This window comes from Diadema setosum, chromosome 11 (assembly GCF_964275005.1).
Source record: "Diadema setosum chromosome 11, eeDiaSeto1, whole genome shotgun sequence".
NCBI classification, from domain to species: domain Eukaryota; kingdom Metazoa; phylum Echinodermata; class Echinoidea; order Diadematoida; family Diadematidae; genus Diadema; species Diadema setosum.
In genome coordinates, this window is record NC_092695.1 from 3,112,882 (window position 1) to 3,140,832 (window position 27,951).

The window sequence follows — 27,951 nt, forward strand, 5'->3', positions numbered from 1 at the left end:
AATGTGTCCGAAATTGGCAACATAAGTTCATCAGGCCTCAATCCATATATGGTGAAAGTTTTCGCTTGGTTCCACCTGTACTTTTTGAGAAATCAACTTGTTTCTACAGGGTTTGGAATAGAAAATTATAGTCAGCGAAACAATTGAAAATGACGTCATTTCTTTTCCCGTAATATTGGGCATGCGTGGTACGTGAGATTCAGGATTTCGTGCTCATTGTTGGTTTGCATGTGACGCAGTCAATTTTGCCGAGTGTCGCACGGCGGTACGGTGACTGCTGAGCTGCTGCCGCGATCGCTGCATGCAGCAATGCGTTGTGTGTGCTGTGACATGCAACGCTATACAGTGACGCGATTATATATACATGGGACCGACCTGTACGCTTTGCGTTCGTGTAATTTTTGACATCACCCTCTGTTTTTTTCCGACACAACCATGGCCGGGAATATTACGGTGTGAAATTTAAAATGCAAGCAGATAAATAAATTTCGGTGTACTTTGTTCGAATGGCGCTTTGGTTCCGCAATCACACTTCGTGAATTTTAGGATGATTTTCGAGGCATATTTTTGGTGATTTTGCTCGCCAGGTTTTCGCTAAAATTTCACATTTTATCATTGTCAAATCCTCTAATATGTTATATGTGCATATTTGGACATGTTTTCAAATTCAAACTAACTCAATTTTAATCCGAAAATAGGTTTCCTTAAATTGTTATTAGCTTGAGAAGTTGTTTACTTTTTCTCGACTACACGAGTACATGTTGTTTACTTTATGCAAATGAGGCTCGGCTGCCGATGGATTTCTGCGAGATATTTAAATTGGGGTGCTCCACCGTGCCTGTGTAGATATAGAGAAATCTATAAACAGCTATACATGTATTTGGTGAATGTACAATTTGTATAGAGTAGGATAATTATGCTGCATATAATGGCATACAGTGTTTGTGAGTGGAGTGTGTATTAATTGACATGTTGAGGATACTTTATCAGTTTATCACTGTCTTCAGATGTAATTTATCCACTCACCTTGAATAATTATGATCCAACATGGCAATATCTAGTGTAAATGTATGGACATCAAGATGTCCTTGATTGCACCATCTTGTAAAGTTTCCAGTGCTTGGGGCATATTCTTGAGGTAGTACAGTTTTATGTGGTTCTCTCCATGTTTTTAGTGTGTAGGCCTACTGATATTATTGGCCTGTACTAGTCATGTATTTTATCTCCGTCCAAAGCAGAATATGAATTTTGTGTTGTTCCTAATGTTTGTATTCACTTTCTGTGTGCAGTGTATTTTATAGCATGGTAGTCACTCAACTGTACAGGACTGCATGGGGACTGTACCGGTACTCGGTTCTCTCAAATGACTTGATGTAGTATAAAACAACAACAACAACAACAACAAAATACAAATGACTAATTATGGTGTACAAAATACAAATGACTGTCAACTATGGTGTACAACCTTTCGGGACTGGTAGCATCGGGAAATGGGTGATCCCATTCAATTGATCTTTGTTCACTTTTTAGTGAATAAGGTAATACAGATACCTTCAGTTTTGATACCAAAGAAAATGGGGGGGGGTTTGTTTTTGTTTTGTTTTGGTTGTTTGGTTGTTGTTTTTTTGCTTATTTGCATAAAAAGAGCAAATGATGTATATCCCACTGATAAACTGAAGGCACAATATGCCCAATTCCTCGCAGGTTTGTTGGACTCAAATGATTTGTCACATATATTGTACATGTACAACTACACATTTTTTTTTTGTTTTTTTGTCATTTGTACCAAACAAGGTTATGTGGGCGAGTCCACTGGTACAATGTACGTGTAAAAAGCATCATCGTGCATGGATTCAACACCAACACAAAAGAAAGCAAAGGATATATTTCAGTTTATGATACAAGAAGCGATATTCTTAAAAGCTTTGACAGGCATCAGTATACACTGTGCTCACTATTGCAACCTTGCATTAGAAATTCCATTTTCTAAACCTGTGTGCTCTCTTTGTACATATCTCTGTGTGTGTTTCACTTTGTAGATTTCTGTTTTTCTCGTCCAGAGGTGCACAGTTGCAGTTAGCAGTGCATTGGAATATTCCATCCATGTCGAACAAACTTATCAGTAGTGTAATGAAATGATTGTTTATGATCAAGACTTGTTCCTGGATTGCATACATACCAGAAACGTTGTCCGACACTTCAGCAATAAATTACGTTTTACTCAAGAGTGAATGTGTTTTGTGATTTTTCAATTTGCATTGTTGTGTTTGTCTTGCATTTTTTCTTAGATGAGTGCATGTAAGGTGTGCTACGTAGAGAAAAGCAGTGCTCCTTTCCAGACATGTACATATACAGTGCATCTCATAGAGATTTGGTTGAACTGCATACAGTATAACCATTATTTGCAATTCGCCTTGCTTCACATAAGTGACATTTGTGTAGATTTCAGCTGAAAGGATCTGAGTTTTCTTTTTCATCATCTGACATTCAGTTATGTAACTGCAGCTCAGCCAAAACATGTACTGCATGTATGCAGGACGAAAAGTCAAGTCCATTTTTCTTACATGATGAATACATTCTGTAGTTACCTGCCTACACTTGCAAGTTGCTGGGTTTTTTTTTTTTTTTTTTCTTTTAACCCTAACTTACCTGGGGGGGGCCATAATGGCCCCCCCCCTCGACAAATTCCGCGACCATTCCGCCGCGCAAAATTTTTTGACCGCGCCGCTCACTGACTTTTTACTTTCAAGTCTCGCGCAACTTTTGAGACCAAATTTGTCGCGACCGGGCATACCGTTCCGAAGCCACGCCCCTTCAAAAAATGTTCGTCCACCCCAAAATTGCTCAAAAACGTGATTTTGTGTACAAAGTCAATACAAATTGTGTTTTTTCAATTAATTCATATAAAGATTCATATTTTTAATTTTAATGGCTGAAATAAATGTATTTTAGTATAGCTATGCTTCTAAAGATGTGTATGACAAATTCTGCTGAAAAAAACAACAAAAACAAAAGTTCGAAAAAACAAAGAAATACATTAAAAAATGATAAAACAATAGAAAACATAGGAAATTAATTTTGATACTGATTTTCTTTTTACGTACAAATGTTCGGAATGTCACTAGAAAAATTTAAAACAAAAATCAGCATTCCATAAGCTTTTATAAGCCAATTATAGACGAAAATGAGTTTTTTTGCATATATTTGCATAATTAATTAATTTAAAATAAAAACTGCAAATTTTTTGAAAATTGAACTTAACAGTCTTGTAGATTACATCCGGCTTTATGTTCATGCAAAATTTTGCGGCGATCGCGCGATCAACGGCCGAGATCTGAAGGGGGGGCCATAATGGCCCCCCCCCCCCCCCCCAGGAATTCAAGCTTGCTAAATAGCCCAGGTAAGTTAGGGTTAAAGGATGCATTGATAAACTGGAATTACATGTATAGCCCAAGTCTCACAAACTCCCTTACGCATAAACATACGAAGAGTTTGTTTGCAAAAACCAATAAGTCCATTTTTGAAGATTTTGAAGTACGGTCTCTGTCACAAAGTACGTACAATAATACCTTTTATATGATAAATTGGTCACTACATATAAAGGTATATTTTTGAAATTATGGATAAAAGAAGCAAAAATTTTCTTATAATTCTCTTTATTTTTCTTGACCTTTAATCGCAAATATCTCCATTTGGCAAATATGAACTTATCGGTTTTTGCAAACAAACTCTTCATACACACCCATGCACACGCACGCATACACACACACACACACACACACACTAAACAATATCAAATACATGTACCATCAAACAGACTGCAAAGCTTGTTTCTGCCCTTCAATGGAAATGGATGAGGAAGTTTGATAAAGGAAAGACTTAGGGCAACAAGGAGGGTTACTGAGGGGCAATAGTAATTAAGTGAATGCGGCAATGTTAGTAGAACATATCGGTGAAAGTGTGAGGAAAATTGGACAATCTATTCAATAGTTATGAATCTTTTAAGTTTTTGCAGTCTTTGCTGGATAAGAATACTACAGTTTATGTCACATAACATAGAACGATAAAAAGAAAATTCTAAAGAGAATTTCACGAAATGTTATGTTTTGAAGAAAGTAAATATTCCCTTGACTTGTCACTGACATATATGCTAAGGGTAATATTATTCCCCCTGCCTTCTGAAAGAGGCAAGTCAAGTGCTCTTTTATCATGCGAGAAAAGTGAAAATATGTTAAATTTTGTGCATATTTTCTTCATATCGTTTGAACAAATGTGACACCACAAGCTGTAGTAGTCTTCTCATCTAGCCATGGTGGCACTGAAACTTCAGCAATTCATAACTTTTGAACAGACGGTCCAATTTTCCTCAAACTTTCACTGATGTGATCTACTCTGATTGCTGCATTCTCTCAATTCACATGTATATGAAGGTGTACTTGTCCTTTAATGTGGTACTGATTCTCACAGAACCTAATGATAAGTCTGACTGGGACTAATTTGCTAGCATATTACCCCCTTCATATATGTCGCTAAAAAAAAAGAAATTTTGAGAAAAAAAAGAATACAATATGTTTGGAGACACACATAATTATCAGAATTGTCAGCACTGGACAATCATCAACATACATTACACATATACGTGAACTCAAACAAATCAGCTGGCTTACAGGCATATAGTATTTTACGTGATTTTTATTTTTGCATCATCAGCAATGCATGATGACAACTGTCAGTTCATGAACAGTGAATTGGACCGAGTAATCTAACAGTGGCGGCTGGCTTTGATGATGACTCCCTGTAAAGCAATCAGGAGACCTTTCGGAAGTTGTAATTCCGGGTTGATTTGTGCTGTGTTGGCAAATGAAACTCTTGCTGTCTGCGCTGTACTCATATGGATGTGTAGTGTGTGGCAATGTATCCAGAACACAGGATATGCCCGTTGGGTCTAGACGCTTTCCTGGACTGGTGGTTCGTAGCCGTCGGGCCTGTCGACCTTGGTTCCCGTCTCGTCCTCCGTCGTCGTCTTGCCGCTGCCTGAGCCCTCTCCGTGGAGCTCCATCAGACGCGAGACTGGGGGTAAAGGATTCAATCTTTCTCATGACCAGCTGTTTCGTGGTGAAACATCAAGAACTCGCCATATACTATAATATCAGTACAAAATTCCCCCCCCAAAAAAAAAAAAAAAATAAATAAATAAATAAATAAATAAATGTATAAACAATCACAATGATAAATAAATTAAATCATAAATAAGTAGATAAATATTGTAAATGATAATAAGTTAAGTTAAATCAAAAAAAAAAAAAAAGATCTTGCCATTTAAATCATGAGTCAAAATGATGCCTCCCACACCAACACGATGGAACCATAAAATTTCTATGCATAAAAGATATGGAAATGCTAATGCATAATTCTAATGAACTTTTTTTTATTATCTCCGGACCACGATATTTTATTGTAGGTTACTCACCCCTCCCCCACCCATAAAAAGGGGGAAAATGAAAGGGAGACATTTTACAGCCTCAGAAAGGTGTGGACTGTCACCCAAACCTTTCTAAAAGGTTCACATGCATGAAGTCATAGAGAAGCCTGTAGTGATTTCTACTTTAATTGCTGTTAGAGAATGTAAATCCACAGCCATGACCTTCGTGATGGAATCATTTTGTAGAAATGTAATTTTGTTGGTGCTGCTCTATCCTTGGATTTCTACAGCTTTCCCTCATGCTGCTCACAGCCTAACATAACTGGGTAAGGAGTTGCAATAGGAAATAATAAGACTTCTACCAACCTTTGGTAGAAGCCCGTAACTACCTATTGCATGATCATCCCCAACAGATGAAAGCTTTCTGTATCACAGGTAAGGAGTTACACAAACCAATCTAACCCTACAATAAATGCAGCTACACTTGGTCATAACAGCATGATATCAAATGAACAGTGGTAACAAATCAAAGTTGATTATTAATGCCGTTCATCAGTCTACCTACCATCAAACTTGGGCTTCTTGAGGACCTTGACCTTGCGGATGTGAACATCGTGAAGTGGGTAGATGCGATGACAGGCCTTCTCAATGTCCCTGGCAATGCTGTCTGGGATCCTGTGTAGCAAACCATATATCACGATAAGTGAGCGTCAGTTCAAGTCTATAAACACAACTGAAAACTGATTGAAAACTGATTGGAGTGTCTCTAGATTTTATCCCTAATAACACAGATGTTATACCTAAATTCTTCAAACTACCCTAAAAGTAAAGGCAGGACCTCTTTGTGTCATTCACAGCAGTATGGGTTCTGCATCTCAAAGCCAGTGATACCCCCTGCACATCAAAATGACAGAAGACTAAGATTATTTTGCAGCATCTTGTCTTTATGCTCAGTGCCATAAACAGACAGGACATAAATTAGACTGCTAAAGTCTATTGTTGGGGAAGTATGAAAGCGCAGAGAGGTGAAGATCAAGACAATCAAGTATAAGAATAAGTGCAGGTTTTATCTTATATGTACAGCTACTTCAACCATGGATATGTGCCATTTTCACATACCCCGAAAGTTACAAATCATGTGTTTTGTTGTGGCACAATTTTACACGAATTTGGCTTATACATTTTGTTTTTTTAAATCTATCTGCATAATTGCACACACATTTAATTCTTTTATTTTTCTACTTCATTCTTTCACCTGGGATGAATATGGCTGTCCTTACATGTCATGACACAACTGGTCTAAGTACAAAGTACATGGTACAATAGAAGCAAAAGACTGAAGGATAAAGGATGGTTACTCACAGCTTGTTGACAACTTCCTTGAGGTCATTGGCCTGGCACTCGCGGGTCATGATCTCCACCATCTTGCGGCGGATGGCACGGACCTGAGTGCTCTGGGCGTAGGAGGTCTTCTTGATCTGGTTCTGCCGACGCTTGGTGAAGCCGATGCAGAAGAGGCGAAGGAGGTAGCCGTCAGTGGTGCGGACGTCCACGTTGGCATCGATGAGGGTCTACACAAAGACACACCAACACCCAAGTTAGCATCCAACTGTATTACAGCATCATCGACATACAGTATTTCCAAAAGCATCCCAGCATCCATAACATGGACCACATAAGATGCTTTACTTTACAGTAAATTCCTCATAAAGCTCTCTGATGCTCAGTGTTTGTACGAAAAACTTATTCAAGTACTCGCCTTGATTATCGTGACAAAATTTAGAATCTCCAGTGGTGCTTCAGCTCAGCAGCAAAATAATCAAAGCCACATAGTCTTTTTCTTTAGCCACTTTTCTTGTCCTAATAATCCCAACTATCTTCATGAAACAAATATATAATTAAATGTTTATGCAGGCTTTATAAGGACCCTATAGATAAATAGGCATATTGATCCAGGAAGGTTTATTTCACTGCCAATTTTAAAACATAGTACCACTGAAAGTGAAATGAAAATACATATTTTTTGCACCTGCCACTTCTTGACCATGGAGCAGTACTTGTCCCTGGTGAGGTTCATGCCGTGGAAGTTTGTGAGGCAGTTGCGGCCACGCACATCTTCCACCATCAGGCGGAACTTGCGGAAGGCGACTTCATCGTTCTGGAGGTCAGCCAAGGAGACCTCAAACACACGCCCCTTCAGACCATCGGAGGCAATCTCTGTGAGGCAGATAAAAACAGCGTGATGAATAGAAGCTGCGAGATGCAAGTTAAAAGCCAGTGGTACTACTGGAACTGATCTCTCTCTTCATCTCTCAACACAAAATATAATATTATAATACACAAAATCTTTCCTTTTTATATAAAGATGAGATTTACAAATGTTTATATACCTCATATATAGATTCCTCTCATCTGATTGGTTAAAAGTGGAGTCATGAAAATAGCTGTGCCCCATTTTTGATCAAAATGATGTCATGATTTACTGTGCCCGGGGCATAGAATCAACTGTGCCCTGTAAATAGGCTTGGAGACAGTCGCAACCCCGTACACATAGATCACTCATATGTACGCACCAATGATACGACCGCTGCGCTGTCGATCAGCGTTGATTACGAGTGCTGTAAAAGAGACTAGAATCTTTATTTTCGGTATCTGTATTTCGGAATCTATATTTTCGATATATAAAACAAATAATGACAGCTTGATATTCGGGGCACAGTTAAAATCATGTAGACCCTCGGTGATGTGAAAACCATAACTATGCCCTCAGCTTCGCTTCAGGCATAGTTATGGTTTTGACATCACCTTGGGCCCATAATTTCAACTGTGCCCCTCATAACAGTCACTATTTGTATAATATTCACTTGGAAGGCAGCTACCTCTGGGGACACACCAATAAATAACAGAGAATATCTTATGGGACTAGGTTCAATTTTAATAATACATGCAGCAATTTAGAATGACTAAAAACATGAAACATTCTCATCAGCTTTTAGTGAACACAAGAACAACTCAACATCTGAACGAAGAATGCATGCATTTTCACTTAGCTTGCACCTACTTGTTCATGTTTATGAATTTTAACATTTAGGATGACTTTTAAATCTTTGAAGACCTTAAAGTTTAGTAGTGCTCTTGAATTTGTGTATTTTTCCTTTTACAATCAATAGTTACATTTGAACAGTAATACATGAAATATCCTTACTAGTTCCCTGTGTCCTGGTCACCAGAGTCTTGCCGATGTTGCGGATGTTGAACATGGCAGGAGCCTTGACATCGTACCATTCTTTCTTGGTGAAGGGATCAGTGCTGCACACAAGAGAGAAAAATCTCATCAATAGCATTTGATGAAAATATAACTCAAACATACATATAATAAATTCACCTTTAACCTCACCAGGATTAATTCTTGGATTTCAACAATCCTGTTCCTTCAGATTGTACAATTTAAAGCAAGTATTGTGTATTTATTTCACTCATTTGAAGATTTGTGTATCATATCGCAGACAGCGCGCAAGCCATGCAAGCTGTGCGATTTTTCAGAGCAAGCTTGCGCACACACACATGGGAGATTTCTGTACATTGTGTCCATTGCACGGCTTGCGCGCTGTCATTTGCGTTGGATGCTACAAAAGGTGCCCACAGGCTGGTGGAATTCACAAAGAAGGTAAACCTAGATGGGTCGTATATCTATCTATCTATATATAAACTCGGTCATATTGTAATTTTTATAATAATTTTGATAATCATTTAAATACTATTGTTTGATTTTTGAACTGGCATGCAATATTACTTTCTATTTAATATAGTTTTTGTTCGATCTTCGATGTGAGATGGATGATAAGTGAACAGAGTCCCCCTGAGCACCCTGGCCAATGCTCATCATGCTCATGAGAAAGGATCCTTTAGATCTATATGATGAGCAGGAGTTCCCCACCCCCCATGGTCTCAGCTCATTTCCCCTGTCCCCGGACCATCTGTACTGTACACAAAGATCTATGCCATACTATTTCGCGAGTCTAAGTTTTCGCGAATCGGGAATTCCCGACGATTTCGCGAGTGGTTAAATTCGCGATAGTGGAGTCCTGCTGTACTCATGGTACTTAACAGAGAAATGTACACGCGTACTTCACATTCACACCAGGATCACCATCAGATTGTCAGAGTCAATATTTTCGCTTGTCTTTTAGTTTAATTTCGCGAATAGCACCCGACTCGCGAAATGAAAAAACCTCGCAAAATATTCAGCGTGTATACAATATTAGTTGGGATGTCTATAAATGAGCAAGAGTTTTTAATTGCTTCACATGCTGGAGAAAGGGTAAGCAACCCTACACAACTGCCGTTCTACTTAGTGTAAAATTAGCCTGGATGGGCCTGTCCGCTGTACGTGTGAAGTGTCCACGCAAGTCAATTATTACTTGCGGTGCCTCCACTACAATTCTAATCGCTGCTAAAATAAAAATGGTAGGCCTACACTAGTGGAGAGACTTGTAATTACACTTTGTAAGACATCGCCTGAACAGTACCAGATCTGGAAAAACCTTGCCAAAACCTTATATAAATATAGTGAATCGATCACGTGCCAATATCGCCACTGGATTCCTATAAAGTGACTCGAGTTCGCCTTTTCTTCACTGAGCTTAGCACCAATCATGCACTACCACACACACGTACAGTTCCCCGCACGGCTCCGCCGCATCACCGTATGGCCGTATGCGCCAGTGCACTGGGTGTCCACATTTGTTATCAAGTAAGGAAGCTACGACCGCGAGAAGTATCAAAAAATATCTGAGTAATCAGTACATTTTAAGAATTACTGTTTCATCATATCCATAGATTGATATATAATGATGTTTAAAAGTACTTCATCATAAGCTTACATCTTCTTCTTGGATCCCTTTTTGCCTCCCTTAGAGAGTCGTTTATTCTTGCCCACCGCCATGGTTAGCGAGCTATTCGAAGAGGAAGTACCGATCGCAAAGCATAATGGGAAGCCAAGAGAGACGTTTCATTTTCCATTTCTGCGTTCAATGAGGACATTAGCATTCAAAAATTAGACTAAATTTATCATGAAAAATTTGTGGACTTCGTGTCATGATAAATTTCTGTATTTATTTTGCATCATCTCTGAGTCTTTGATCAACATAGTCGTCTACAACGACTGCAAAGGCAAATATTTTGTCGAGATCATTCTATAGCAGACGACATAGCTCGCATTGCACGCCATGCACGTCACAATGTAGGCCTACTGACTATTCAGTGTACGTTATCTCAGTGGATGTGACGGCTGATCACGCAGAGTTCTTTCTATGCATTTCAATTCAATTCAATCATTATTTTTCATAAATCAAACAAAAAGAAATACAAAACAAAATACAAAGTATACCTTTGTCAATTCATATGCTTAACAATTTGAAAAACAATACAAGTTACAAAGTATAATACATGTACAATATGTGTACGTACGAATGATGAATTTATGTAGGCCTAAAGTTCCATCTTTGCGACCCTCTAGAGTTTAAATTGTGTCTTGTATGAAATCCTGTAAACATTGTGAGCGGTATTGAATATTTTCGTCGCATCTGAAAACTTGAGTATCATTACACTGCACTGCCCCCCCCCCCCCCGAATGCTTTCTACGACAGGTGCCCCTCCGATCGAGGAATATGTTCCATTATCAGGAGTGACGCAATGTAATGCAGTTGTAGTGCTTGATGGTGACCATTTTATCTTCGTAGTAGATAGGCCTATAGATCTACGTATATTTATGCCTACAGATCCTTATGGCATGGCAGTGCCCAGGTCGAATTCCCAATAGGCTAATATGGACCATCAAAACCAACAGGCCCGTTGGTTTTAATAGGGAAAACAAAATATTGCTCCATGGCGAATGCCAACAGAAAATTTCTTGTTTTCGATTATACAAATCCTTTTCTTCTTTTTATAATAAACTACTCACTACAAGCTCTGTTTTAACGCACGGTCCCCTCAATTTCAGTTCCTACATTTTTTTTTTTCTGAGTTAACCATAATGAGAAAGAAATTTGTATATCTGTTAATTTACCTGTGTCTTTATTACATGTTGTTATATATGTTCATCACATTGTTGTACTGATTTCGTTACATTTTTATACGCCAACATTAACTTCGTATTTCCTTTATTTTTTTGGAGACTAACTGAAATAATCAACACGACTGGACTTGAACTTGACAAATCCAATACATATCCAACAAACGCCAATAGATAGTTTCATAATTATACAGCGCATATTTTTGTTGTGATACATTTTACCTTTTTTTGTTTTCTTTGAATCTGTATCGACAACAGACATGGCGTGTTATCGGAAATAAATTTCATTTGAATTGAATTGAATTGAATTGTAAAAAGTCCTTTAGGTGCAGTAGAATACCAAGAGACAATTTTTTTGTGCGAATTTGGCTTCACTTTGTCTCCCTCCATTTGTAGAGGGAGACAAATAAAGTGAAGAAACTCGCACCAGAACCTTTCATCCCTCTGAATAATCATGGCCGGCGGAACGGGGGGGGGGGGGGGGGGAGGGGGGGGGAGGGGGGGGGGAGGGGGGGGGGGGCTCCCCCACTTTTTGTGCACCATACAAATGAATACATAAGGTGTCACCCACTTTGTGCCCCCCCCCCCCCCCCACTTTCTTTAACCCGGAAGTACGTTAGTGGCACTAAAAAGTAGAGAAGAGCGCGGTAGCAAGGTTTAAATCTGCCCTTTTATGAAGACCCTTCAGTTGTTGTTGTTTTTTTGTTTTTTGTTTTTTGTTTTTGTTTTTTGTTTTTTGCTTGTCAACTGAAGAAACCCGGAAGTGGAAGGGGAGAGATGCATGTGCTGAAGACCTTTTTTTTTTCTTTCTTTTCTTTTGTCATTTAATATTCCTTGTCCGCCTTGGACTACTTGAACCTTGAAGGAGTAGGTCCTACCTGTTGTAGCTTTTCGTGGGAAGCTACTGGGATTGTACACGGTGAGATCAGCGGCCAAATAACGGACGGAGTGTATCTACAGATGGCAAATTTAATCAATTAAACAAGTAAATTTTTTTTGCCAGGTGCAAGTAAAAACAAAGCCGGTGGATCTATAGCATCCTGCATGGATCCTACTGGGGGCTGCATGTTCCGAATAGATGGATTAACTTAAAACTATAATTATGGAAGAATTTTAAAGTCACGGCATTTCAGTACAACTGGTGATCTAATTAACATTCACCTTGATTCGGCGCAGCTTGAGAATCGGTACGCACATTCTTCAAATCTGCATGAACTGGGTAAAACAAAAAGGTAAAGTAGAGGAATAAGCATCGTCTAATACTGAGTAACAGTTACAGTACAGTATCCCTCAGTCGCGGCGGGCATGCAGTGCTCAGTTTGCGTAGGGACTTGTGTTGAGTCGAATCGGATCGCAAGTCGTCTGACTTCCCGACTGCGCACAATCTAGCCATTGCACTATCGATGAGCACCATCCATGCGTGTAGTACACGTCAAGTGAATGGACGTGACACGATCCAACTGCAATCGCATTCAGACAAACTTGACAGTCAAGATGGCAGACGTGGCAGAAGCCGACCGACAGCAGGTGAAGCATGGTTTTCCAGACATCTTTGTGTAGAATATATGTTTCTTGAATATACTTCCATTCATCATAGTTGATTGTGTTGTTCCAAGTATTTACTCTGATCTGCAGCGACATAGGAACACGTTTATTGTAGTTTTATTCCTCGTCTTCATCGCTTAGCATATAGAATACAGTCCCACACTGTCGAATTTGTGTAAGTCCTAACGTTATATATGGCTGCTACGCGCAAACTGGCAATGCAGTGTATCAATGCGATGTAGAACCTATCACTGCCTGTGTTAGTACCTAGTAGTGCCTAGTATCTATATGCCATGATAATGGTGATGATGATGATGATGATGATGATAGGTGATGATATGATGATGAAGGAGAAGAAGAAGAACTTTCATACTAAGAAGAAGAATAGCAGTACACCGTAGGGTGGCACATCCAATTAGCGGACGCTTTCTTTCGTGGCTTTGAATTCTGTAGTCAGACTCAGAGGATGAAATTTGGGCTAAAAATAACATCACTTATTCACAGACTCCTGGAAATTACGAATTCAGCCAACTGATGTCAATTGTTCACTCCAGTTTTTAGAAAATATGCTTCAAACATAACCATCTACAAAAGTTGTCTTTTTGCGCGGTGCAAAATCGCATTGTATTACCGGACACGATTTTCGCAATGAAATAATCGACATCTTTCGCATCTAATCCTTGCACAAGAATCACAATTTATCCCACAAATCATCGTACACATGATCACTGAGCGGATGACAAAGAAAAAATTGGCAAATGAGGCTAAAATTTCGTATTAATACGGTAAAATGTCTGTCTTGAACATTTCGAACAGTTCACAGAATAAAACCTTGTGAAAAATTGACAACTGGTTAGACTCTAGTTTACATGCTTTGTCTATGGGAGCTGCACGTGCGGGTGATGAGTTGCGGGCCCCTTAGCGCACAACTATTCCGCACCGTTCGCGTTTGAGGACGATAGCTACAAATTTCCGATATCGATCAGTGAACTTTTGGTTCTATTGGAATCTTCAGCATTTTTCCTGTATGTGAGTGGGATTTCATAGAATTTCAGTCGCGAAATGTGATTCAAACATGCATAAATATTAGCTATCTCGAGGTGCGGGTCACTCAACTATAAATTTGAGGTAAAATGTGAATTTTTTCATGTTTTTACATTTTTATGTGGCGTTTTTTGCAATTTCGGTCCACACAAAGTTCTGTGAGGCTAATCTACGAAGTCTCTCATGTACAGAATGTCATTAGTATGCAAAAATGTGCGTGTCCGGTAATACCATGCGTCCGGTAATACCATGCTTGCCCCTACTGCACTTGACTTAAAAAAAAAAAAAAAAAAAAATAGGAGTAAAGTTTAGAGGTCCCCTATATTATTATCGGTGCGAGATCTTACTAAGTCACCAATGTGATGTACATCGTATTCTTACCCTAATCGAGCAGTGTGTGCGAATTTGAGTTCCTATCTGGCACCACGGGTCGACTGCGGGTCTTCCGGCACTGTACTGTGTTCATGTGTGTGAGATTTCATGTTGGGATGCATGCAGTGTGTGTGAATGTGTCAACGTGCATGTGTGTGATGAAAGCTCTTACAGCACGCCACATGGTTGCTCTAACGCCCTTCCCTGCCTGTGCGGAAGACGCGGCGTGATCGAGCGCGAGCTGTGCATTGTTGGCACACAATTGGAATGCAACGAGTGGTAAACTTCCGTGCTTTAATCATGATTTTAAATGAATGAAATCTGCGTTATGTATTAAGCAGGGTATCACTAATTAACCTATTGCAGAGGGCATATGTCCGCTCGCGGCCTTGGCGGAATTTTTCTATAAAATAATAATGAAAAGACCCAAAATCATATCTCGATTCGTCAGTCTGTTAGTGTTTATTTCGTCTACACACAGTTACCGTTTAACAAGCCCGACCAGACGCCGTGTGAAGTGTGTATAGCTACCAATTTACGGGCAGCCACTACATGGACACACACACACACACACACACACACAAGCCTCACCCGCGTGGTTGGTTTGCACGATTTGTGATGGGTTCGGATCGGGATGGATGAAGAGGCATGTAAATACATGTATTCACGTAACTGTTGTGGCAAGCTGGCGCGAGCTAGGAAGTTCAAAAATGGAATCTGTTGTATCACAGACTACTGCAAACTTTCTCACACTTTGCGCCATGATCATGGCAATTTTCTGCAATGCAACATTTTATATCATGTAAAGCTCGATAATCCTGCAGCGGAGAGCAAAGGCACGCAAAATCGTGATCGCACCTTGTTCGATGTGTCGTGAGTGAGGCGGGCTTTTAGTGACCATATCACTTGTCAAACGGCGTTCCATACAGTAAGAGAAATTCGCCAGCTGTTCAGTGCGGGATGGTTTATGGGATATCACCTTAGCACACGACAAATGAGGTACCGATAATATAGGGCCGTAAAGTGCACAATTGCCCTATGTTCTACTACACTAGAAATTCTAAATTGTTAATGTTACTAGTTAGCGCCTCTGCTCTGTTTACTTACTATGGTCTAGTGCAGAGCCCAGTGTCTGTTTTTATTTGTACCTCACTTCAATTCGTCAATCGTCATGACTCCCGAGTCCTGAGCAGCTTAGTACTGTCTGTGTGGACCTATTTACAATTAGATCTACTAGCATTAACTAAAAAGCCAGTAAAGGTAGACCTGTAGAGTGCTTTGTACTGGTATTTACTAGACCTACTATGGTACCATGAGAGTTTATAAGGTTCAGACAGACTACAGGGTGGGGGGGGGGGGGGGATGATGGCTAATTGAAGAGTCCACTTCAGCAACTACATGATGTACTTCACTTGGTAGAACTACTAGGTGTGTACACATTTGTAGTGTACGTTGGTGTACGGTGTATTAAATACTGACCAGATATTGTGCAGTTCCATCACAACACGAAGTGCATTGAACATGGTGTGTGTGAGAGTGTGGTTGCGTTAGGTTTTTAATACTCTTTTCCATTCCAGTTTTTATGTATTTTTTCCTTGCAAAGACACCAAAGTACACGTACCTTTGAAGCTGTCCTGATCTATGTGCTGAAGAATCTGCAAATCAGAAAAGTTATTACCTGTTTAAAATACAATGTATTTTGTAACCTGTCAAATTGTTACAGTATAGTGTTGTTAGTGTTGGTAAAAGAAGTGTGTTGTGTAACTTGAAGTTCAACTGACATTACAATCTTGACAATCATATCCAGTCCACCTCAGTCAGTGCCATTACCAATGGTTCATTGTGCCTTTGATTCTTGCTTTTACACCTTTTTTTTTTTTTAGCTAACTTTCACAATGCATAGCAAACAATAGAATGCCAGCCATAAAGTCCTGTTAAATACTGGTTATGACCCCCTTACTGTGCAATACATCATTACACGGTATACAATGTAATATTTTGCAGCATTTTTATTTTGCAAAGTTTACAGGTCAATCTACATTCACAAAATTTCAAAATATTGTACATTGATATTTTATCCAAGGTGGCAGTTTACTCAATTTTCGTGAATCGGGAATTCCCGACAATTTTGCAAGTGGTTGAATTTGTGATTGTGGAGTCTTGTACTGAACGGATAAGACATTCAAGTGTACGTCACATCCACATTGGGATCAGAGTCAATATTTTTGCATGTCTTTAATTTCACGAAGAGCACAAAAAAAAAAAAAAAAAAAAAAAACTTGTTTAGTACAGTTACAAGTATAGTTAAAACAGTACTTTTTTCTCTTTAATACTGATAATAGGTTCTTTCTTGTTATATAAATGTGGTTCTAGATTGCAAAATTCGGCCACTCACAAAAATATCTTTCAAGTCAGCATGATGCCCGCCAACAACATGAAATGCAGTGCAGTCACACTATTACCATTTACATTTTAATCGTGATTGTTTCTGTCAGTTTGAGGCCAAGTTCACCGACCTGGAGCTCCAGCACCCTGTGGAAGGTGACATCACAGTCCCAGGAGCTCATGATGAGGACAGTGAACCTTCAACTCTTGATGAACCCATCACTGATACCATTGTGAGTGCACCTTTTCCAGGACATGTAACAACTCACTTTTAAATCTCAAATCTTGAGGCGTTTAATACACAGGAGAAGGAAAAACCTGATGGCATGAATATCATTGCTTGCTGTGCAAAAAAAAAAAATAATAATAATTATTCTTTTTTCTTAATTATTCACTAGGATGTTCACTTGAGATGAATGGGTGAATGATGTATACAGTATCACATTGAATAAAGTAATCAATTTATTAATCAATGCATGAATAATTATCTATTTTTGCAGCAAAGCGGATTATTCCAAGACTGCATAACTTTTTGTATTGTAATGTACCCTATGCATTGATGTTTTAAAATTCTCACGTCTGTTTGTAAATTGATTACAAGTTTTTGTCCATTTCCATCCTTGAATGTTAGGTACACCAACCATGTACATGCAGACAAAGCGTACCTCTGTACACATTTTTCGTTATTGTTGTTGGTAGTGTGAATTAACCCTTGTGAAGTTGTAGAAGCACATGTGTACACACTCCCAATCACACACACACACACACACACACACATTGTACATATACAGTACTGCTAGATTTAAATGTCACTGTATTTACACATTTGTTATATTTTTGTACGTCGTTCCCCATCAGATGAGGGACCTGCGAGCTGTTGGAGTTAAATTCTTTCATGCCCTGTATCCCAAGCAAAGCAAGGCACTTCTTCGAGATTGTAAGTATTTTGTGACAGCCAAATTACCTCATGCTTCGAGCTTTCCTTCGCAAAAAACTCCAGTGTCTGACTTGTCTTTATTGAAGTTGCATGTGCACCAAACTGTTTCCATGCTCTGTGTAAATGTGATTGGACAGCCTTTTTCCGGTGACAGAGGAAGATGTAAAACAATGATACAAAAAATATGATGTGATGTGAATTGTTACGTGTAAATAAACTCAGATCATCTTGCCAGGGTCAGATACAACGTAGTTCTGGTTATAAAACTTTGTGACCAGAATTCACAAATTTTAGTTTGCTCTTTAAATCTACTCCATGATAGATTTAAATGCCAATTTTAATTCAGTATTAAATGTACATTGTACAAACAATATGCAGCCTAATCCATTTTTATGCCCATTTTATTCTGTGGGTTAAATCTATTAAAGCCATTTTCTAGATTTAAGCAACCCTTATGAACTTGGGCCTTTACATTTGTGTGTGTGTGTGTGTATGTGTGTGTTTGTGTGTGTGTTATATAAATTTGAACATACACACTTGTACTGAAAAAGGTAGATGCCAGATATACACAATTTGTAGTTTTAGTCTTGGAGAGTTACAAAAAAAAAGAATAATTCTATAGTTTTCTTCAGTTTCTACTATTATCCTGTAGAAGTTGTTACACCTAAAACAATATCAAAGTTATTGGAGAAGAGAAAGTCCTTGTAACTTTTAATTTTCCTTCATCATCACATTTAACATTATGTTTGAATACGTGAGAATACTGTATACGCTGTTATTTTCATGAGGGTTTTATTTTCGCAAATTTCGCAAGCTTTGGGCTGATCGCGAAATTAAAGACACGCGAAAATATTACCCCGTCATACCTTATGTACAAATTGATGACAAAATTGAGTGCGTACGGTGCGACTGATTCTGGAAGTGCAGTACGATGACAAACATGCATCAAAATGTGCAATCTCCGTGCTACGTTACCGTACGCAAACGAACACCGGCTCGACGTGGTTGGGTGAGGCCTAACAGTTAGGGATGCATGTAAAACTCTCGCTAGCGCTAGCGCAGCTCTGCAACTTTGTAGTCTACATCTATTTGTTGGTAGGTACTTGTGAATGCCGTGTGTGAGTGTCTCACTGCAAGTTCCCGTAATAATTGTTTCATTTTATAAATCTTCTACTGTGTCTTTTCTATTGTCATGTTTGGGAAGTCACAATGCAAATGGAAAAAAAAACGTTATGAGTACGTTGGCAGATCTTTGAACATGTTTCTCTGGCTTGGCAGTACAACTGTAGACCCTACTACTGCTAGTATTAATCGCGAATTTAACAACACGCGAAAATGCCACTGATACCATGATTCACGAGAATGTCTGTACATGAAAATATTGGCGTATACAGTACCTATGTCATTCATGTACGTTGACAGTCTTCTTATTTTCTTTGTATTGTAGGGGACCTATGGGGACCTTTGGTGATGTGCACTCTCCTCGGAAGGTGAGAATTTGCCTCAAACTTTGCTGAGATCTGTAACTACTCACTCATCCTCTGTCTCAGTATTCACATAAATGCAAGGACAGAGATTGGTTCTGTGTTGGTCACACAAAGTTTATTTAGGGTGTACCATAGGTGTGAAATTTAAAAAAAACAAAACAAAAAAACATACAGTCATACGTTGTTGTTTTTTTTTTTGCTTGCTAGTGATTCTCTACATTTATTGCATTGTGCTTGGATTCTGAGTGTAAAGCATTATTACCAATTCCTTTATGTTGTTTTGTCCTTCAGTTTTTCATTGCCAAAGTAGAATGATTTGCACACATTTACTGAAATAAAAAAACTGTTTTTACATATACAGTAAATGTGATAATATTTTCACCCAAAATGATGTGAGGTACAAATAACTTCATTATACTTCATGCAAGCTGTTTTAGCTTTCAACATGACACTCCCTGAACCATGGGAGCTGTTGCTGAAAAGCAAAATTGATATGTCTCCCTGGGAATGCAGATAAAGACACAAGTATTTTAGTGAAGAGAGAAATTAAAACAGTTGAGTGAAGAGGATAGATATATAAATGAACTTTTTAGTACATTAAAGTTTAATACCAGACTTAATATTGTCATTTCAGTCTCCTCCATGAATCGTCAGCTGATGATGAAACCTCCTCCGCCCACATGCAATTTGCAGAGGTCTTTGCTCTCATCTCATTTGGGGCTGTGGTCGTATCGCTGAACTCAAGGCTGCTGAAAGGCAACATGTAAGTACACAGTGTGCGAGATTGATACTGATGGTGTAAAAAATGCCAAAGTGAAGTGAAGCAATGAATATTACTACTATGTGGCATATCTTTAGTGCTTTCAGTTGGCACTTAATTCCATAAAGTACTGGTTATGTATTTCCAAGGACCATTCAAATGTTACAGTGCCTTATAGGCCCGAATTCACGAAGGTGGTACAAATAAAACCATGGTTTAAACCATGGACAAAAACCACGGAGCGCCAAGTGTCGCATGGAATATTTCGTTACGAAATTGGTCATTTTGTCGACAAAATGACCGTTTCGTTAACGAAATTATCATTTCGTTGACGAAATGTCCATTTAGTTACAAAATGTTGTCATTTCGTTGCAAAAAGTCATTTCATCGACGAAATGACTGATTTCGTAACGAAATATTCCATGCGACACTTGGCGCTCCATGGTTTTTGTCCATGGTTTAAACCATGGTTTCATTTGTACCACCTTCGTGAATTCGGGCCCTAGTGTTTCAGTGGTTAGAATGGTTTGTAAAGATTGTTGTCATTGTAATGAGTTTAAGGTGAAATTATGTTTTATTACCACAGTTAATTTTTTTCCTACCAAAAAATCTTTGCCACCAAATGTTTTACTTGTATGCCTTTTACACCATAACAAGAAAAATAAGCCAGTAACTCTGATGGTGACGAATGAAATCATGAATAGAATTGAATCAAAGAATATTCCTCCTGTGTGGCATTTCTATTAACGTGCTTCTTGTGAATCTTATGAATAACACAAATAAAAGTTAACCCCAGATTGTAAAACCAACAACAACCAAGTCACAATACCTATTTAACATAACAATTTTATGTCTGTAAATCCACAATATACATTTACTCTTTACCCACCTGCTTTGAGATACCATTCATAATGGCTAACTTTCTCCCTCTCTCTCTGTCCCTCCCCCTCTCAATCACCCTTGTTGTTATCTTTCATGAATTTTTATCAGTCTATATTTTTGCCTCTATCTTTCTCTGTCTCTATATCTATCTATCCTCCTTTCTATCTGTTGGTTTATCTATTTATCTATCTATCTATTTGCATTGTATACCAAGGTAATTATCTATTCAATCTATTCAATCTGTCTACAGTTCCTTCTTCCAGAGTGTCTGTGTGCTTGGCTACTGCCTGTTCCCATTGGTGATCAGTCTCATCATCTGTAGATTGCTTATGATACCCTCGGGCCACGTGACGCTCCTCTTTGCCATCAGAATTATCCTGGTCATCCTTGCCTTCCTTTGGTCAACATTAGGTGAGTTTCCATGGTATGAAATTAATGTATTCCAGCATTCTACTTTTTGGTCATGTGTATTTTCTGAGAAACAGCTGTAAAGCTGACAGGATATGTATATAATGAGGTAAGAAAGGAATGATTAAATTTGGGGGTCATGAGGTCAAAGGTCAAAGGGTCATAAAGTACATAAAATAAGCTCAATCTCCCAAAACATGTACAATTGTAACTCAAGAACAGATGATCTGATTTTCTCCACATTTGCAAGGTGTGTTTATAATGAGGTAAGACAGAAACAATTTAATTTAGGGATCAAAGGTCATAAGGGTCACATAGGACTTATTTGATTAGTTTAATCTCACAATAACTGAAAAACAGATGTTTAAATTTTCACCAAACTTGCAGGATGTGATCATAATGAAGTGAGATAGAATTGATTAACTTTGGGGAATTGATTAAATTTGGGGTCATGAGATCAAAGATCATAGAAGTCATAAAGGACATAAAATAAGCTTAGTCTCCCAATAACTCGAGAACAGGTGATCAGATTTTCACCAAACTTGCAGGATGTGTTCATAATGAAGTAAGAAAGAAGCGAATGAATTGTGATCATGAGGTCAGAGGTCATAAGGTCATAAAGAACATGAGATAAGCTTAATTTCCCTATAACTCAACAGTGGATGATCAGATTTTTCAGCAAGTGTACATGTATGTGATGAAGATACGTACAGTGTGCTGCCTCTGAAATGTCAATATTAGAATCATGGCTGCTTGGGGGAGATCTGCTCTCTTGAAGTGCTCCTGTAGTTCCAAATAGCTTTCCTTTTAGAGTGGGATTGGGATTTGGGATTAGGATGGGGCAAGGCCAATTGGAGAACTATTCAAACTCCTGTTCACAGCTGCTAATAGTTATGAGAGTAAAACAAATAGAGCAGTGAAGTTTATTATTTAGAAATGGACAAACAATGAGGAAGTGGATAATCAAACAGTGACTTTGAGGATAGTTGTAAATTATTCAAGCTTGGATGAGATGGTCGTGAAACATCACAAGCTTCCTATTGGGATGTACTCAAATTATCACTTGGTAGTTTTATCATTTTATCTTTTATTTGTGATAAAATTCCATCAAGAATTTTGTGTGCCTTGCATCAGATTAAAATGCAAGGTAATGATTTAGTATCAATGATTTATTTTCTGCAAGGTATTCTACCCTACTGAGTTATCAGCAATGACAACAACAAGCTATGTTGTAAATTGTCATTTGCGTATTCTATGGAGATGTTTGGGACTTGATGACATCATGATGATGTACATTATTAGACTTACTTGTTTTGAGATACATTTGTACTTATTTGGCATGTAATCCTCCGTGGCAGTTTTCTTCATGATTTTGTTCTCGCTCTCTGTGTTTGCAGCTTCTCTGGCATTCCTCGCAGACAGTCAGGCACCTCACAGAAAAGCGCTGGCTGTCTTTCCTATCTGTCTTTTCTACTTCGTGATCGGCTGGATGATCATCTCGCAAACAGTTCCCGTCTTGGTAAAACCTGCGACCTAGGCCCCGTTCCAATTGGCTGGATGCTATTCAACTAAAATATTCCTGATGTACATGATTAGTTTATGATCTCATGGTTCTCTTGAGAGATATTGTGAAATATGACAACATTTACTTCAGTATTCTCAAATTGATTTCTATTACATCAACAACCAATATCTAAAGACAGATCATCATCTTTGTATTGTAAATGTACGGTCTCCTTGGAGGAACTCTCCTCATGAATGATATCATGCTGAATTAATTGTATTGATGGCAAATTGCCTGAGATTAGCTAGTGATGAATTACAAATGAAGAACATGTTTGGTTATATGAAAAGAAAAGTGTATAACATTTTTAACACAAATATGAAATTGCAAGTTTTGTCCTGCTTCTCAGATCAGTGATTTTAGTCACCATGACATGTTTAAATTCAGGCAAAAATATTTTAAATTTGATTACTTCCCTTATGTCTGGCTTTTGATAGGACTTGCCATTCCTTTTTGCATGATTGTACTCTATTGTATTGAGTCAGCATGAATATTGAGTGAAGATGTTCTTTCAAGAGTGATGTCTTGAGAGAGACAGTCACCAACCCACTCACCCCCTCAACTGTTTCAGGTCATAGACGACTTTAGGAATTTGACATATAAAGAATAGGGTAGTTTGCAAGAACAAACCCTTGTTGGTCATAGAGGGGTCTGTGCCAAAGCATCGCTTTCAGGGTCTTTGCATGTATAATCTGTCCCTCCACTGTAGCTGCTCTCGACCCTGTTGGGACCAGCAACAGTACACAGCCTATGGGACAGTCCTAGTGATGCATGTACTCATTTTGGTGCAGACTCCTGACTCCCGACTCCTGACTTCTTACATCCGACAAGGGTATGTGCCTGCAAACTAAGAGTGGGATGTCATTTGATCCAGCCATTCCTGTTATTTCTGACTTTCACAACATATCTAGACCAGACAAGAGAGTGTAAATGCTTTGTATAGGGGCTGGTACTCATCCAGATGAAAATTTAAAACCCTCTCACTCCTCAGTTTAAAAGTACCACGTAGAGTTCCAGGTTTTGATTCCATGATGTGTCTGTCATGACATAGGCTTGTTTATTTTAAGGGAACGAATACAATTTCAGTTTACATAATAGTTGTTTATTTTGTAGTTTGCAACTGAGTAGCCATACAGTGATAAAATATGAGCACTGCTTGCACTCACTGTTAACCCGTTAAGGACGAGTCCCAAGTTTACTCGGGCAGGTGTCTATGGAAAATGCGTGTTGTAGCAAAATCAACCTGTCCTTAACAGGTTAATATTTCAGATGGTCATTCGATGACAATGGAGTAGTATAACTCCTCGTGGAGACTTCATCTGTGTCATCATGTGATCGTGTTTTATACTTCTGTTTTTCATACAGATTATGATGATTAAAACTGAGGTGGCATGGAGAAATTGTACATTATATGGATTATTTTCAAACTTATATTTGAATGCAGTACTCTAAAGACTACAGTATTGGAAGCCTGAACCATTGTGACATTATTCTACCTACATGTGAGGTTTGATTCTTCAAGCTACACATTCCTTTATTATGTAATTTCATGGCCAGTTTGAGTGATAGAACAGCATACATAGTAAAACTATAATGTATTGTTGTGTTTTGTTTTACTTTTTAGTGATCACAAATTCAGATGAATTCCATGTGGTGTTTACAGAAAATGAACATTATAAATGCTTACTGAAAGTCCTGTATATGTACATATATTATGACTTTTCTAACTCTGTAGGCATTTAAGAGTGGTTGTTATATGTACACACATGCTGTGGTTATATCCAGAATTTTTGGTTTGTTTGTTTGTTTATTTTTCATACATCTGTACTTGAGAACATACAGACAAACAAGCAAGCCTGAGAAACCTTGTTGGTATATTAAGTGGATAGAATATTGTTATACATCCCATGGTTGTGTAAGGGACCATCAAAAACTATAAAACTACACTTCTCATGATTGTTGGGGCCATGTGTGTATTTGCATGTATTGATACATTGTGTTGTGCATGGTACATTTGAGATATACCAATGTATAGAAAGTTATCTATCAAAGATATAAATGAGACTGAGAGTGAGAATGTGTTAGGGGGGATGATAAAGTCATATTGAGTCTGTTCCTCTTGTTATATCATGCAGAATGTATGTAAATTGCACATTTTAAAAATTCTTTCTGTTGTTTGTGTTAATGATAGCTCTACTTTCACAGCACAACTCTCAAAGGGGAAAAGTATGAGTGGTGATGCTGCCATTGCTCTGTAAGATTCAGAATAGAAATTTTACTCATGAGGATGTTGTAAAGTTTTCCATCAGTCACAGGATAAACTAAAATGTGCATGAGAGCACCAACAGAAAATACCCCCCCCCCCCCCCTGTATTCAGTCGGTTATATGGTCTCTGTCCTTGAATTGAAGTCAGGGTAAAAATATGACATCTGCAAGTATGTACAGTATTTTGGCCGACATATCATTTATTTTGTGGAAACCAAAATCATTCTTTAGACATTCGCATGCAGAAAGCAATACCAAATCATGGATTTTTACTTCATGTGCTCAACATTGCATACACTGTATTCTAGCAATTTCTGGCAAAACAAACTCACGTAATTATGCATGCATAGTAGGTTCAGGGGTAGTGAATATGTAAGAGTTCATTACTGTGTACACAGATTCTCCACATCCAATCTCTGCCATTAAAGAGTTGTACAGTTGTAATGCTAGGTAGTGCTCATAAAGCTGTTGTTTCTGACTCAATTTATCACTGGCTAACCCAACAAAATTGCTGTTCCTGCAAAAGTACATAATATTTCCTTCACATTAAATGAAAAGGACAATTCTGGTTCATTATCACAGATGAAATATCCAGGGTTATATGATTTATTAATGTATTTTATCAACAGACCTTGCTGGTCCTTATTTTCTGTTCTGTTTTTTAGTGTCGATGTACTCCATGTCAAAATGTTGGTGCTTGTGAGAGTAGGGTGTTGAGTGTTCAGCCTGTGCTGCAATGTTGTGTTTGTAATTTCTTCAATCATAAACTTTTCTAAATTATAGCGTGATTGAAATTTTCAGGCCATGAATATCAGTCAAGACTTTTTCAGATTTGTCATTTTCTGCAACTACATGTGTCTTATACAATGTTTTTATTTTCCTAAAAAGTACTTAGTCTTTACTTGTATTTTGGATGTTGAGGCGTTTATTCCTTTGTGACATTGAATACATTCATTTGTTTTGCTTTTTAACTTTCTTATGTAAATATACTGCATTAAATCTTCACTTCTTGTATACATCTTTCAAGAATAACTGGCTTTCACTAGATAAGTGTTTTTATGTTTCTGTGTAAAACATGGCTGCACAAAGAGAAAGAAAAAGATGGTATGTAAAATCCCATTTCACTGTTCTTCAATTTCATGGAAAGTTGCGTTTTTTAGACTACTGCTTACATTTTTAAAAACATTTAATGATTAAAAAAAAGTGATTGTAGAGGAAACAATGAACAAGAATGTGAACTTTAAGTGTATATTACTAGTATCTAGGTTTGCTGTTGCTTCTACTTTACTACTTTTTCATGAAATGATTCTAGTGATTTCCATTGTGGAGAAATACCATGCCCCTTCAAAATGATATTCTCATTGTTATCACTGTCAGTGAAACCACAGAGATACAGGGGCGGATCCAGGAATTCTGTAAAGGGGGGGGGGGGAAGGGGGCGCAACTAATATTTTGGTGCCACTTCCGGGTTTCATTTCATTTTTTTTCCTTTTATTTCTTTTGTTTTTAACAAAAAATAAAGGGGGTGTGCGCCGGTTGCGCCCCCCTCTGGATCCGCCACTGGAGATATAAAAGCAAAGCTACAAAGCATTATATGAGCTGTACCAATGCCTTCGATCAACAGTGTATCCAAGCCACATGTTGTTCCACTCCCAAGAAATCACACCTCGGAGGTTCGGAAGAAAAACAAAACAAAAATAGAGTGATTTTTTTTTTTTAATGCACACGTTCATAGATACAATGTATGAAAACTCATATAGCCAAAGGTTAGTTATGTTTTTTTATGTGTAACTAGTAAAAAGAAAAGAAGAGTGACTTAGAAATGTGACTTAGTGTGTACACATTCATACGCACGAAAAGTCATCTAATCAATTACCCTTTATGTTTTATTGGCTGTTTGTTTATTATTTGTTATGAAAATTCAGTTATCATCTCTTAAGTATACCAATGACAATGTTTCTGATGTTTTATCACAGTGATAAGGATAAGACAAAGTTAAAGCACTCCATAGTCTGAAGTCATGCATGTGCTAAAAAAGGAACATACTTGGATCTCAAGTAAAGGTAATGTCACTTAAAGCTATCCTATTTTTCATTGCCTTGATGTTAATGTACGTTCTGTTGTACTTCATCCTTTCGTATGTGCAATAACATTGATTTTGAATGTACAGATTTCTTTCAGCTGGTAATAATAAATGGGAGGTGTATTTCTTTCAAACAATGTCGTCGTTGCTATACACTGTACTTCTGCATGTACACTCTATGTAGATAAGACACTCTTGAATTGTGTATCATATGCAACCATGTCTCTTTATCGTAATAGCGAGAGTGAAATAAATCGAGCCAAAATTCAGTGATAAAAAGGAACACCAAGTTGCAAAGAAATAGGACTACATTACTGTGTCGTATTAGTCGGCCTTATGTAAGTCGATAAATCGACGCAGTAAATAAACTGCACTTAAAATTCTTCATGACTTAGTCCACATAAATACACTAAGTTGTGGCGAATCGACATGATGAAATTATTCCAAGTGAGAAGATCATTTGCAATTACTCCACGTAAAACGTAAGTTGATAGATTTAATAATGTGTGAATGTATATAATATTAATACGTGTGTGTGTGTATATATATATATACATATATATATATATATATATATATATATATATATATATATATATATATATATATATATATATATATATATATATATATATATAGTTGAGACAATGTAGATAACAGAAGATGTCGCATGAAACCGGCAGAGTTGTGAAGCTTTCGACCGTGGTCTTCCTCAGCTTTAAT

At 37.9% G+C, this 27,951-nt stretch overlaps 2 protein-coding genes across 2 annotated transcripts; one reads left to right on the forward strand and one right to left on the reverse strand.

The window, feature by feature from the left end:
- Window positions 1–4,674: 4,674 nt before the first annotated feature.
- On the reverse strand, window positions 4,675–10,393 carry LOC140235212 (small ribosomal subunit protein eS1-like). Its single transcript, XM_072315244.1, has 6 exons — window positions 10,306–10,393; window positions 8,628–8,731; window positions 7,452–7,639; window positions 6,785–6,993; window positions 5,988–6,097; window positions 4,675–5,070 (listed from the first exon to the last, which is right to left on the reverse strand). Exons 1-6 carry the CDS (start codon window positions 10,365–10,367, stop codon window positions 4,946–4,948), a joined length of 798 nt encoding a protein of 265 aa, XP_072171345.1. The 5' UTR covers window positions 10,368–10,393; the 3' UTR covers window positions 4,675–4,945.
- A 2,584-nt stretch (window positions 10,394–12,977) lies between these two features.
- On the forward strand, window positions 12,978–27,365 carry LOC140234729 (protein YIPF6-like). Its single transcript, XM_072314766.1, has 7 exons — window positions 12,978–13,022; window positions 16,952–17,074; window positions 17,700–17,778; window positions 19,226–19,268; window positions 19,900–20,028; window positions 21,158–21,318; window positions 22,713–27,365. Exons 1-7 carry the CDS (start codon window positions 12,990–12,992, stop codon window positions 22,850–22,852), a joined length of 708 nt encoding a protein of 235 aa, XP_072170867.1. The 5' UTR covers window positions 12,978–12,989; the 3' UTR covers window positions 22,853–27,365.
- Window positions 27,366–27,951: the final 586 nt, after the last annotated feature.